The 15,066-nt window shown below is 42.8% G+C and overlaps 1 protein-coding gene across 3 annotated transcripts; it reads right to left on the reverse strand.

Annotated features, from left to right (window-relative positions):
* Positions 1–231: 231 nt before the first annotated feature.
* On the reverse strand, positions 232–13,312 carry LOC149275565 (chaperone Ric-8A). Of its 3 annotated transcripts, none has more exons than XM_089504601.1 (10): positions 13,229–13,312; positions 8,194–8,241; positions 4,248–4,862; positions 2,769–2,863; positions 2,531–2,681; positions 2,038–2,133; positions 1,509–1,653; positions 916–1,060; positions 570–689; positions 232–352 (listed from the first exon to the last, which is right to left on the reverse strand). In XM_089504601.1, exons 1-10 carry the CDS (start codon positions 13,310–13,312, stop codon positions 232–234), a joined length of 1,620 nt encoding a protein of 539 aa, XP_089360727.1. The 3 variants fall into 3 exon arrangements, with proteins under 3 accessions (XP_089360727.1, XP_089360726.1, XP_089360725.1); XM_089504600.1 differs by having other exon boundaries at positions 570–710; XM_089504599.1 differs by having other exon boundaries at positions 1,509–1,674.
* Between the last annotated feature and the right edge of the window lie 1,754 nt (positions 13,313–15,066).

Below are 15,066 nucleotides of genomic sequence, written 5' to 3' on the forward strand. Positions count from 1 at the left end.
TTTCAGTCTCTGTTTCTTGGGGTTGTCCCCTAAACGAGCCTTTAATGCTACTGGTGTCCTGTTGACTGCTCTATAGCCGAGGTCTCTCAAATACATCTACAGTAGTCTAGATTATTTTTCCTTATATGTGCAGTGTCTGGATAAGAGTTTGTTGTACGCTCTCTCTCGCTCTCTCCGGTCTCGGCTTGTGCTTGGCTCAGATTCTGGATTTGACCTCTTCTGGAGAATTCTTTAGTCTGAGTCGGACTCCAAGTCCGATGACTCTTGTTGTTGCAGCATCTTCTGCGCGGCCTCATCCAGAGCTTCTAATCTACCGTCGGACGTGACCCCCATCGGCTGGATGATCTGTTCCCTGCTTCGGAAAGTAGAAGGAAACACAATGCAGTTATTTCGGTACTTAAAAAGAAAATAACAATAACGTCTATGACCACGGGTTACGTGGAAAGCGACATCTCCAACGGTTATTCAAGAATCACACCCGTCGTCGGAGAGAGATTGTACTTTATCGAGAGCCGAGGGTTATCCAGAACGGGTTTTATGGAGAAGTACAATATTTCGCTGTAGCTCACCTGGATAATTTGTCAAACATACTGACTAGCTTCATGGCCTCGTACTCCTTCTGTTCTTCTGTCATTCCGTCCATTGGGTTGGGTTGCTTTTCTTCTACACGACCAGTCACAGGGTTAATGCTGCAAAGAAAGAAAAACAGCAGAGATTAGAACATAAATAGTTTGGGTTTGGGGGGAAAAAGAAGGCGTCCGAAGAAATGAAGGCTCCTTTATAATCCTAATTATTTCTACCCAAAATATCGGAAATGAACATTCCGGTGGAGAGTTGAATTAAAAACCATGACTTTTTGAAAGTTCACAACTGATGTGAAATTAGCTTGAGGTCCACAGAGTTTTCTCGACTTACTTGGGTTTGGCTTCTCTGTACTCTTCTGTATCTGTGTCCTCGTCTTCTGAGTAATGACCTTCCCCTCGTCCGCCTGCCAGGAGTCCACGTGCAGCAAGCAAGCCGGCTGCATTGCCGTAGCCCGTATATTTCACGAAACGAGACACTGCATTCGAGGAAGGACAACGAGTCAGACGTTAAAGCGCAAGTACAGCAGATCACTTAGACCCTCGAGAGGGACTAGCGAAAGGTAAACGTGGATACTGAGCTTGTGTACGGATGTCACATCTAAGGATTCACCATGTCGAACAATAATATTACTTATTTTCCATAAACAGCACGTTTAAGGACCCCAAAGCTTCTTGTCCTACTAGTTTTATCATCATTAACTAGAGTCCAAAGATGTTCTGGTCACAAATGATGACCCCACGTTGTCTTCTCCATATCACTTGAGCGCCATAAAGGTTTTAGTTCATGGGTCATTATTAAGTTGTATCACTTTTGTACGCGACATGTTATTTCAATCCCATTCATCCACCAAACCACTGATTCCATCCCCCGAGCTTTGCTGCCCACTGTCCCGCACAATATCTACCTCCCCAGTCCTCACTCACCGTTTTCCTTGCAAAGGACAAACAGGAACTCAGCGGCACAATGCTTCACATCTGTATCGACGTGCGTCATCAGTCGCACCAGCTTATTGCGCAGCGTGTTACCCACTTCCGGGCGATTTTTCACATCTCTCAGAGGTGGAAGAACCTGCAACGAAATAACCCATAACTTACCATTATAGCAGCCATGAAGCTTATAAGGGGAAAGCCAGATGTACAGCTACGTATGTTGGATGTTGTCCGCATCGACATCAGGCAAACATGCAAGAAACGCTTTGGAGAAGACATAATGATGTGTATCGAGGAACCTCAATATGAGTTTATATGGACTACATTGTAACACAATAGATATATGCAACCATGAAGGAATGTCAGAAGACTCTGGGATGGAAGGATTCACAATTTAAGATTCAGTACTAAGAATGTTGGAAGAATCCTTGAAAAAAATAACAAGAAGCGGCTTCAAGGTGCTTCGTAACTTGATGTTTCTCTTGGCATTACTGGGATCTCCAGTTCAATGTTAAGGTCTTACCTTTGCGCGGAGGAACTTTCGCGTCTCGCGATGAACACGTGAACTTTCCGTGAGCAGGTTTAGGACTGGCGTTAATGTTTCCCGTAACTTGTGACCCTGTCGTAACAAAAATTCATATTGAGAAATCATGTGTGATTTATAAGAGTAACCTCATATGGCTTTATTATATCCCATTATCCAGTGTAGGGAATAAGTGAGTAAGAGTAAGAAATGAACAAGTTTTTGACATTTATTTAAGGACTTTTAAGTCAATCCTTCTCTTCCAAACTTGGTGGAATCCCTGAATAGCCCTATCCCCTATTGTCCCCTTGATGTCTTCAATGTCCGATCTCAACAGTTCTGTGCCTGTGCTTTGCTACCAACCTCAGCTAAAATAGATTTTAGTGAATAGATTCTCTACTATCCTGGCTGGTTTTTTTTTTTTTTATTAAAAGGATTGTTTTTGATATTTAACATGTTTAATTACATTACATTTTATTGGGAGGCGGCTCACCCTGTCCAGTCTTCTGTCGAGGAACTGTAGGAGGACTTCTACCGTGTCCATGTTCATTCCCATGTACTCTACCGAGCCATGCTCTACTTTGGGGGTCAGCAGAACATCGAGGCACATGAGGGGTAGGTTAACCAAAAGGTTCACGGTGTGTCTGTAAACAACAAGTGGTTTAATGTCTTCGTCCAGAAGAAGACCACACTGTTCTAAGGCTCTAGGGGTCTTCCACCTAATAACTCACCCATGAAACTCTTCTGTTCGGTCCTCCCCATCGCTCTGCCGGAGCAAGCAGTGCCTGAGGATGGCTGCCAGGTGGCGATAGAGAGCAGCGTCTTCCTGCACGGAATAGAGGAAAGGCAGCGAGATTACCGGAAGCGGTCAGAATAATTAGAGACAATCTGCGGAGCAGTCTAATCCTCCATGTCAACAAAAAACAGGGTTTCTTCCCTTAAAACAGGTCATGGAAATTCCTTAATAAAAGCGAATTTGGTTGATTAAATTCAGAATAGTTAAAGAAAATGGACATCGTCATATTGGTCCAAGAGAAGATTGAGTCTTTAGTCGAAGGCAATGCCTTTTGTCTGGGCCAGCCTAGAGAAAGATACAGAATCAAATAAGCTTTTGGCACCTCAGAGGTCCCTTCTTCCCACCACTGAGGTGACATGGATGATGATCCTGGTCTCAGATGCGTTATAGAGTGAAGTGAATTACATAGGCTACATGTTTGTGTAACTTTGTGACATGTTACACTAAGGTTTAATGGTCTCTACAGCAGGACCTCATCGAACCATAGCATGCGTTATTCATCCACCTCATCCACATGGGATTATGGGCAGTACTGGAATTGATGCGTTATAATGTTAATGAGAACATGCCGTTTAGTAGACCGTGCAGCTGATGTTCTGTTTCCGATCGATAGACCACCCTGGACTATTGATCATAAAACATGAATCGGGTTGCATTGAGCTGCACTATTTCTACTGATTTAAACTGCTTTTTGGATTATTTCGCTGTAGGCTGCTCACTTTACAGGCAACACAGTTTCCAAAAGTGGCATTTGGTGATGATGTGAACTTCTCCATCTAGTAAGGAAAAGTAGCTAAAACTCATTAATTAAACTTAAACTTACTGTTTTTATACTTGATAAGATCCTCCATTTAATATTTTTAACCGTAAGAGTATTTTAATGTATCATTAAAGGTATAAGACATGGATTCACTTCCATAGCGGTGAGTGTTACTTAGTCTTCTCAAGACTAGAGAACGCTGAGAGTTCCAGAGCTAGACCAAGAGAACATGGAAGACGAGGGGAAAATAAAGGATATAACTCAACCCAGCCTGGAGGTTAACACACATGCTACTCAACAACACGTGGACAACATATTATATGGAATCAACTCCTACCCTGGAGAGGCTTCACTATGTTACAGAAAGGGCAGTTGAACTACCTTCCAGTTTAAGTATCGAAGATTACGTTATTAAAGAAATTAACGCATATCTGGGATAACCGTTAGATACTCCGGAATTATACATCACTTTCTGCTACTCAAAAATAAGAGTCTCTATGAGCTTCTTTGATGTGAAGAATAGGTCAATCTTACTAAAGATCCCTGTTTGAGAATTCTAACATACGGAACAGAGTAAAATATTCCTTTCACACCACCCACAAAGACGTTCTCAGTGAAGTATTCTCTCTAGAATGCCTTTCCCCAGACCCTTACCTCGTCTACCTCTCTGCGGCTGATGTCAAAGGTGATGTTGAAGAGGGTCTTCAGGATTTCCATAACCCTCTCTGTCTCCTCTTTGCCCAGAGGTGGGGCGAGACGGTCTGTCACCACCTCGTAAATATCAGACCACTTCAGTGCCAGGGTACTTTCCAAGGCATCGGTTAGGAGACTCACACCCCTGAGCTCTTGGGCCAGCTGTCTCCGCACATCCACCCTCAGAGCAGTGAGGAGGAAGAGAAGTCGAAGATCGAAGAACTTGCTCTCGTGGGACGACTGGGTTTCATTATATAGCTTTAGACGTCGAGCTAGGCCACGCACCAGACGCAGCTCCTTGGCCATCTCCTGGGCTTCCACGCTGTTATATATGATGTTGCACAGTCCCTTCAGCGCTTCAACGACGCTCTCACTGTCTGGGATACGTGGAACTTCGACCTCTTCTGAATAGTCAAGCCCCGCGTACTGAGTGAGGATGTGCATTGCTGAAGGGGTGGTGAAGGAGGACAAGCCGTGCTTGTCCCGAGATAAAATGCGGATAGTTTCCAAGCAGACCACCTGACAAGAAGGCTGCAGGTCTCGTTCCAAGATCTTTATTACCATCTCTCCAAGTTTCTAGAAAGCAAACAAAAATTAGCTAATTTACGCGAGTGTAAATAATCAATCGGAACCGCCCAAACCTGTGTTCCAAAAAATATTAGCTGCTGAGGCCCAATGAGGTCTCTGCTACACCTTGAGCAGACCTCTTTCACCACCTACCATGAGACACATTGACCTAACATGAGATTTTGACCTCCAGAGGTGACTGGACGTGGACCTGCTCCTCATTAATCCCACTACAATTTTACAGTTTTTCTAATACTCCAAAAGTGGGCATCGTACCTCACCGAGCTATACTTCTGTTACCCTACATATGGACCTGAAATGCAAGAGGTGCAGCTGCCAAATTGTGATGACCCCATTACCACTACCTCTTATTTCTCTGTACTCAAAACACACAGCTATTTTCCAGTGTAAGGGATACGAAAAGCCGGAGAAATTTAATAACTAGTCTGTGCCGAGAAATTCTGTATTCTCCCGACTCAGAATAATAGAAATAAGTATTTGAGCTCCATTTGTTCTAGAAACCTAGAATTAGATCTATTGCAGATATTCTTAGCGCTTTCATAATGACATCGACGCACACAGGGTTTTAAGAACAGACTGACAGTAAGTGAGAAGGACAGAGGTGACAGATAGTCAAAAAAAAAAATCAACATGGACTAAATGGAATCTCAGGGTTACTCCAAATGGTGGCTGAGCAAGGAGCGGAGACCCCAGCTTTAAGGTCTTCCATCAACATCCATTTAATAGTGTTTGTCAGGAAGGCTTTGATATTGAGGTATTTGCGAATATGTGCGATCTTAGGAAAAGATGGAGAAACACTGATCTAGGTATAAATCACTAGATTACAGAGACACTGGCTTGGAACGCCTTTTCACTTTGGTTTGTCTAATCTCACCTCTCGCATCTTGACCTCCTGATCATCTGAGTAATCGGAATCATAGTCCGAGTCAGATTTGGCGACCCAGTCCCGGAATTTCTTTTTCTTGAACTAAAGAGGCACGATGGAGTGAAGATGAAAGATGGAGAAAAAAAAACGGAGGAACACCGTGGGGCACTAATACAAAACAGAAATGGCTCACACGGAACAGACGGGTAAGGGACAGGCTACAGGAACACTACTGAATACTAAAGTCTATCTAAAGGCATTACTATGCTGGGGTACAATATATGAGTCTATAAGCATATAATACTTCAGTGGGATCCATCAGTGATAGAAAAGACTGATTATAGACCGGATTTTATACTGTATCTGTATAGACAAATAACTATAGTTCACATTAAGATATATATATATATATTCCACAAGATTTTGGGGGATTTCTGTGGGAATTTTTGCCCATCCAGTAGAGCGTTTATGAGGTCAGGCACTGATGTTGGACAAGACGCCCGGCTCACACACACTGCTCAAGTTCATCTCAAAGGTGTTTGATGGGGTTGAGGTCAGTTCTTCCACACCAAACTCATCCAACCATGTCTTTATGGACAGTCATGCTGGAATAGAAAAGTGTCTTCTTCAAACTGTTAACACAAAGTTTAACCCTGATTTCAATAATTAAGAGGTCTGTCCCAATACTTTTGTCCATATAGCGGTGCACAAAGCAAGGTCCATAAAGACATGGTTGGATGAGATCGGTGTGGAAGAACTTGACCGGCCGCACAGAGCCCTGACCTCAACCCCATCGAACACATATGGGATGAACTGGAATGGAGATTGCGAGCCGGGCGTCTCGTCCAACATCAGTGGAATCTGGTGGACAGCCTTCCCAGAAGAGTGAAAGCTGTCATAGCTGCAAAGAGGGACCAACTACATATTAATGTCTATTTATTTAGAATGTGATGTCATCAATGTCCCTGTTGGTGTAATTGTCAATACTTCTGTCCATGTAGTGTATGTGTGTGTGTGTGTCTGTATGCTAAAGCAACATTCTCCCACTTTACTTCAGAGTTATCTGACTTCACCATGTTTGAGAAGGAAGTAATCATATCATTTGTCAGAGACTTTGCCTTCCAAACACTATGGGGCATCATCCTCAGGGGAATGGGCAGGCATCTGACATGGGGCTTTGTAACGGTCTGCTTGGAAACAGCTGCTACTATAGCAAAAGGACTCGGCAAGGCGGGTGAAGATAAAACACACAAGCCTCTCATAGTGTTTCTCTCAATAACTAATTCGCCTTGATTTACATTTGCCCTAGATACACATACCACAAGTGTCCTGCTCCGAAATTCCTCTGTCGGAGACGGTATGAATATTAAAATAATTTATTCACTATGCCGGGAGATAGAAGTTTTATGAAGGGCTGACCATGTTGTGCTTCTCCTGCAAGGAGTTCCAAAACAGGCAACCGTAACGTCTGAACTCATCAGTAGGGTGGCTTCCAAGACATCTCACCGACTTAACAATGTATTGGGAGGACCATCCTAGCCCTCGCTGTAGGAGACGCAAGCTAGAGATGACTCTTTAAAATGCATAGTGAAGTCCGTGAGATGGATTAAGAGGGACCCAGACCGGCCATCAGACACCGACGGTGCCCCGTACTCACCAGGGATGCTTTGTGATCACCAGTCTGGCCCTAGATTAAGGCCCTCTCATTCACACGCTCGTTAGACTAGGTCTAAGCATTAGGGAAGAAGCCTCTACTTTCTGCGCCTAATACACAAAGTTACCTCTTCCAGCTCTTGTCGCTGCCGTTCAGATGTAAAACAGCAATAAAAAAAAAAAAAGAAGAGTCAGACAATCAAGGCCATTAGCGTTGTTACACCAGGCTCCGCGGGGAGGAAAGAGAAGACTCCACAGCGATTAGAAACAGATACTATTTCGCCACAACATCCATCTGGGCCGCAGATCTGCCCCGGGCAGGGGAAGAAATGGTGAAGGAATAACTATACAGTAAGGACGTGGTGAGTGACTAGGATTCCATATCGGCTGCAAACACTTTAAAATGTCTAAAGGATCAGAGAGTATTAGGGCGAGAGTCTCGGAATAGGGTGTGCGGGGTCAGGGCAGTGAATCTGGAGGGGACCTTAGGGCGTCACCCAGTGTGAAGACCAAGGAGACCAGGAGGTTCTCTTATAAAACATCTAATGACAGGGTTTTAACGCAGCCCCGCATTATATCTTTACTATAAGCATCCCCGGATATGGTCGCCCTATAGGGGACTCGGTGAAATCTATGGGACGAATCCATTTAATTTCAAGTGTTTGTTTCTCATAGAGCATTCTGACGGGGTGGGATAAGTGGGTCATAGAACCTGCCGGCAGATCGGCCCCATTCGGCCCCATCTGGCCTTCCCTGCTGTAAAAGACCATAAGAAGGAGCTGGAAAAAGATAGAAGCTCACCTTACGCTGTTCCCTCTGTTCTGCATTAAAGAAAAAACACTGTGAATTCTGAGAAAAAAAAGAAAAATGTTACATTTTGGCTTAAACAAAATAAATAACAATAATAAATAGTATTGTTACTAAAATAGTATTATTAGTATATTATTAGTAATAATAATAAATAATACATTTACAATAATATGATACTTGCCATTATTAATGTTAAGATACTATGTTTTCTGCTATATTAATAAATTTCTGCTCACATAAAAACTACTAAAGAAAGTATTTTTTAACAAATAAGAATTTGAGAATTTTTGTTTTAGAAAATATTAATTACACCTTCTAGCACATGAAGCAAATAAACTTCAGCAGATTTTCCGCCGAGGGGTTGATTACACCGTGGCAACATTTTTTAAGAAGCATTTTCCGTTTATATGGCAACAACCTATCCGTGTACGCGTCTGCATCAGGTGACAAATAAGTGATCCCAGTGATTTTTGGGAGTGATGCATTTTGGTGTAATAGCCGCACTTCCCATATGTGAAAATTCTCCAAATTGGTAAAAAAAAACAAACAAACAAAAAAACCAGAAGAATATCTTTTTTATTATTATTATTTTTTATTATTATTTATTATTATTATTTTTTAGCATTAAGGTGCTTTCCTCCAAAGTGTATAAATGAAAATTAGTGGAGTTTCCCCAAAAAGAGACCCCCCCCCCCTTGGATTTCACTACCAAGGAATTCCGGACGGCTGAGAAAACCCAGAAGAAAATAAATCCTCAGGCGTGAGACGCTTTCGATAGGAGAGGAAGTTCCCACGGATGGTTAGCAGCGCCGTTTATACACCTTCCCCTTTTCCCATTCCGTGTAATATAAAAAATAAAAAAATAAATCTAATAAAACAAAAAAGCTAAATTCAGTCTCCTTCCCTGAACCTTTGTACAGCGCTGCGGAATATGATGGCGCTATATAAATCCATAATAATGCGGTTAATATTATTTCAGTCCCGGAGGGCCAAGCAAGCGATATATTATGGAATTATGTTACTGTTTAACAGCAAAAATATTGATTTTATAACCATGGCTTTACCATGTGCACCAGAAAGGGGGGAATGGAGGGGAAATGTAAGAGCAAAAGGCTTAGATGGAATGGAAGGAAGTTTTACTTTACTGAGAAGGTGGTGGATAAGTGGAGCAGCCTCCGAGCAGAAGTGGTAGAGGGTAATACAGCGAGGGTATTAAACGTGCATGGGATAGACATCCGGCTCCTGAATCTAAGACGAGACCAACGGCTGATTAAGGTCTGAGTCTTAAGGAAAAACGAGCAGACCAGATGGGGGCCGAATGGGGTCGATCTGCTGGCAAATTTTATTTAATTCGTTAATTTTGAAGATTAAATAGACCTGTCTCCATCTGCCTGCTGTCGATATACCAACATATTATATATTTATTATATATTATATATATATCATTGTAAAAACCAAGAGGAAAAAAAGAATAAACATTTGCGTTATTTTAGTATTTATTTATTTATTTTAACAGCGAAATAACAAAATAATTGGCGTCAGGAGCTACAAACCCCATGTCTATGTATGAAATAATGCAAATGTTATTTTTTTATTTTTTCCTCCTGGTTTTGCAATCATCTATGAGATCACGAGCGATCACTCAGAGCGAGACCGCAGCGGAATCTCCGGGCAGGCAGGAGTTAAAAGGCCTCCCCAGAGACCCCCGCGCTCCCAGGAGGAATAATTAAACGCTGTTTGTGTGAACGCTTACCGGTATATATATATATATATATATATATATATATATATATATATATATATATATATATATATATATATTCCGGGCAAGCCGCTTTACTGGCCAACCCCCTCTGCGGTTACTAATAGGGCCAAAAAAAAACCAACCTGGCCCTTTAAATAAAAAAATATATATCTTTGCCTTGCCCTAAAATTCTACAAACTGCCCCATTTAAAGGGACCCTCCAGCCAATCATATTTAATGCATACGCCAGACGCCAGGTGCCTTTCCCCCTGGTTCGGCCCGACATCTCCATGCGCGTGATGTACTCTCCTCCAGTCAGCCCCAGCACCGGCCCTGCGGACACGACGGTCTGTGCGCATACGTGGGTAACGCTCCTTTTAATTTTAATGGGAGTGCTTTCATGCCACCGATTGGCTGCTTCAAGCAGCCAATCAATGGCAAGAATTATTGGACCACAGAGGAGGAGGGCCGCTGTAAGGCTGCAGCTTCTACCTCAGGATGCGTATTAAAGCACTCTGAGGTTTAGGGCCAATAAAAAAATCCCAGTCTTACAGCAGCTTTACCATCCTGTTACTCTCACTGGCCCTCGTAACAGCACAGGGGAGAGGAAATTAATTTTTATGATAGATCATTTCAGCGTCCCTGATATATTACAGCCCCCAGGCCCAGACTAGCCATCCGGCACACTGGGCAAATGGCCGACGGCCACTCCAGCGGCAGATCGGACGCTGCAGTGCGTGGCCAGCAGGTAGATATACCCGGCCGCACGCAACGCGAGCACAAAACAACTTCCAAACACCAGCAGGCGGCCCTGGCCTTAAAGTGCCGGGGGCCACCTCATTGTCGTCAGTTCCGGCCCTGATAGCCCCCTACCTTTTATCCAAGAATATCTACAAAACAATGACACCGATTAAAAATTTTTTTTACATCCATGCACCTGGGATGTAATTATGACTATTACTATTATTTATTATTATTAATTATTATTATTATTACTACTATTTCTTCTTATTATTATCGGTAAGTACAATAAAAAAAAATTAACATCTCCAAAACAAAATCTACTAATATCAAGCGAACATTTTATCGTTTATTAATAAATTCATATAAATCCTTCATGGTTTTTGTCTAGGAATTTTTGTGTCTACTAATTAGGGATTTTTTTTTAATTTTTGAGGCCAAGGGGTGACCTGGAGGCCACATCTAAGATAAGGCTGGCCAACTGAAACCTTGCTTGCCGGATGTGGCTAGTGACCCGATATCTTTGGATATTTCCTTGAGCCTTTTCCGTGCCCGAACTGCCCGATTTCTGGGTTGGGACGTAACGGAAAAACTAGGAAGATATCAAGACTGGAAAGTTTCCCTGAAGTTGCCTTCAGATTCCCCGTTAATATCCTTTAACGCAAACCGCTTGCTGCCGGGCCGGCGCGTTTCGCTCCACGTGAGGACGCGCTGGCTACAAACGGTTAAATGAGATCTGCTTAACGGAGTGGCAGATGTAGAACGATGACCCGCAGGACTTAGATTAGTAGATTAAGCCACCGGACCTGTACACACCCACCCACCCTGTAACTAATAGGAGAAAGCAAGGGTAGGCGTTTAACCCTTTCACCACCCAAAATATACTCTATATAGTATCTAGAGTATAATTACAAGCTTCCGGCCCTAAATATTATAAACGTATAACATGATATACAAACTCCAACACACATCAGGCAGTAACAGATCAGAACAATCTGGGGTGATATTACGACACAGGGGAAGCACAGGTGGGACGGAGTGTGAGGGTCCTGATTTAGCCCCCCCCCTTAAAAAATGTGATTCAAACCGCTTAAAATTTATTTTAAGGGGTTTTTAAATAGTAATAGATCCAGATTTACAGTTAAGGAGAAAAAAAGCTATTTCAGGTAAAAAAAAATAAAATAAAAAAAAAGTAAAATATGATAAGCGGAAATATTGCATCGTTTCGAGTTCTGGGGCTTGTTAGGCCGCCAACTAGCAGAACAACTTGTACTCCCCGACAAGGTGCGTTTATTAAACATAGTATATGCCCGACGCGTTTCGCATATGGGACTGGGTAGACAGGGCCATGAAAATGGGTTCTTTTCACCCAAAAGGCGCTCCAAGTCCTATTTATTATTTTTCACCTACCTTCCATCCACCCGATTCCTCCTTAGGGACTGCGCCTCCTCGGGCTGTGGATCCGTCACCCACTGTTTTGTCTCTTTAATATTTTATGTCTATTATATTGACCTTTCTTTCCGCGTCAAACGCGCCGCGTGGGTGAATTAGCCGTTTCTCATGAATAAGAGATGGAATTTGCGCCTGGCTTCCTTTCTTATGGAAGGAGTCATCCGGGTCTTTATTATTCGTAATTGTTTTTAAAGAATCAGAATATTGCATATTTATTACTGATGCGCCATTTAGTGATAGATCCCCCTCTAGCTATGTAGGTACAGAACGGGGTCCTTTAATCACACAGGGAGACCCCATTAGAAACCCCATCAATGGGCTACTGGTCGATTCCAATTATAGGGTATTTTAGAAACATTTTTGTGCAAATAAAAAAAAAATATATATATATTGTGTGTTATATTAAAGCAATGTGTCTTGTTACAGTGGACTGCGAATCCCATTATCCACAGGCAGCCATGATGGGAGTTGCAGTCCAAAGCAGCTTTAGGGGTTAACAAGGGGTGATTATTATTATCATCATCATTTATTGTTTGTTTATTTTTTATTGTCCCCAAGCTATTTGAAAACTGTAATGCTGAAGAGCTGAGCATGATGAGAGTTATAGCCCTCTATAACTGTAATGTCAGAGGCTGCCTGCACCTTCTAGCGCTGTTTCCTATACATGTTATCACAATCTCTTTTTTAACCCAAAATGTGCCAAAAATTAGAATCACTCTTCATATTCAGATAATCCCCCCCCCCCCCCAAAAAAAATAGCATTTGCAGAAATCCTGCAATTTACTAATTGTCCTGCAAGCTGTCTCCAAAATGGACAGATGTACGATCAGTGGGAGGTTTAAATCCTGGGGGGGGGCTTAGGAAGACACCCACATGCATTAATAACAAGTATCACCCACACACAGCAATACAATGTAGCAACATCATTCTCAGAAGGTCTCCACTCACCCTCAAAGTGCTAGATCTCTCCAGATCCGGGGGGGGGGGGGGGGGGGTGTGAGCAGACAGGATCTGATGATCCATTACACACAGTCCCACCCCCACCCACCCAAGCCCCCCATAGACAAGCCCTGAGCATCCCTCCCTTACCTCCTTATTATACTCCATCAGGGTTTTCTGGACCAGCTCCTGCTCCCCTGTTTCCAGCTTCTCCAGAATGCCATCCAGATCCATGTCTGCCGGGGAGAGTGAGGGTGAGAGAGAGGCGGAGTGCAGGGTGTGAGTGTGTAAGCGTGTGTGCGTGAATGCAATGGGTGCCTGCCCTGTGTTTTGCAGGAAGTAAAGCAGGCTGTGCTGCCTCTGTTCACTGACACAATGACATCAGAGTAAGGAAGGAGGAGCCCTGGGCCAGGACTGGCCCCACAATCACATACATGGCTCAGGGTCTGCAGGGTCACATCTCAGATCAGATCGTGGGGCTCAGATACTGATCTCTTTCATGTTTGCAGGTGCTGATGGGTATTACATAGCCTGTTATTAGTTCTATATGTGTTACAATGTATACATCCTGCCATTGGACAGTTTTCACACCATTTAAAGGGACAGCATACCAATATGTAGGTTTGTTTTTGTTTGTTTGCAGCTCATGTTATCAGCTCTGCCTGTTCTGGGATACAATGTAGCAAAGTGATAACATTCGAATTTAATGTCAAAGGTGGGGGGCCAGGCAGCAAATATCCTCCTGGTCTGGAGTGCTTGCTTTGATCCCCTGCTTGATCGCCGATATCCCATGTGCTCTAAGGCATGGTGCCTACTGCAAGCTGCAACCCTTGCCAGGTTGTCCATAAGAAGAGTCCCACTTTGTCTGGAAATCAGCAGCTCTGATGGTTTTTTTTTTTCTGCTGGAGATATAAATATTGCATACAGCTGGCATATGTAACAATTATCTGATCCAGGAGGGAATGGGTTAATTAGCTGATTTTTCTCCTCTGAGCTCTTGTTGTTCACATGCTGGTGGTAATCACTGCGTACACTGGGGGGGGGGGGTCTGACCTGATGAAATGGGGACCTTCTGCAGGGTTTGGGATGAGGGAATTATTTTCTAAACTACCCACAGATAGCACTTCACTTATTTTGATATTTTTCATTTAACTTTTACCTGGATTCAGTGGGGAACGCCTACCAATATCTAATCGATTCGCTATCCTGAATATATCGCCTTACCCCACCTTTACAACAGGTGAGATCACGGCTGGGAGCATGATATTAAGGCATCCATGGCACACAAGGTGGGTTTCCAAGATGTTATATATATATATATAATGTGTTTTTGTTTGTTTTAATCGTTGAACACTGTAACATAAGTATATTTAATGCACACAAATATAAAATGTAGATGCTGGGGCGCTGAATGACAGGTAGTTTACTGCACTTATACCTGGGTGTAAGAACTGTAACATATTGTGATTTAGTTGTATAAAATCTGCATTATTATTATTAATTTTAAAATTTATTTTTCATTCTATAGAGTTTTTTTTGTATGCTATAAGTTGCGTTAAGGACTAACGATAACTGACGTTGGAGAATATGATTTTGATGCGTAAACGAGGCCCGGGGATATTGGCAATGATGTCAAAACTTGGGTTGACGCCTCCTTGATAAATCCTATCCGTTACATTTGATTGAATTACTTGATACAGAACTATATCTTCCAAAGATACAGAAATCTGGCAGGTCCTCCTTCGCACGGACAGGGCGTTATTTAGTGTGATGTCATAGCTCCAATGCGCTGGACAGGCACACTTGAGTGTGATGTCATAGCTCCAATACGCCAGACAAGGCATGCTTGTGTGTAACTTCATAGCGTCAACCCACTGGACAGAACAGGCTTGAGTGTGATGTCATAGCTTTAACAAACCAGACAAGGCATGCTTGTGTGTGACTTCACAGCTTCAACGCAATGGCTTGGGTGTCATGTCATAGCTCCA

This window comes from Sceloporus occidentalis, unplaced genomic scaffold (genome assembly GCF_023333645.1).
Source record: "Sceloporus occidentalis isolate IW3139 unplaced genomic scaffold, rSceOcc1.0.p SCAF_280, whole genome shotgun sequence".
Lineage (NCBI taxonomy): Eukaryota > Metazoa > Chordata > Lepidosauria > Squamata > Phrynosomatidae > Sceloporus > Sceloporus occidentalis.

Coding starts and splice junctions, on each gene's coding strand:
- LOC149275565 (XM_089504600.1), bottom strand. CDS start 13,312: ATGGATCTGGATGGCATTCTGGAGAAGCTGGAAACAGGGGAGCAGGAG. Junction 2,864..4,247: donor GCCGCAGAGAGGTAGACGAG/GTAAGGGTCTGG, acceptor TATTCCGTGCAG/GAAGACGCTGCTCTCTATCG. Junction 353..569: donor ATGTTTGACAAATTATCCAG/GTGAGCTACAGC, acceptor TTTCCGAAGCAG/GGAACAGATCATCCAGCCGA.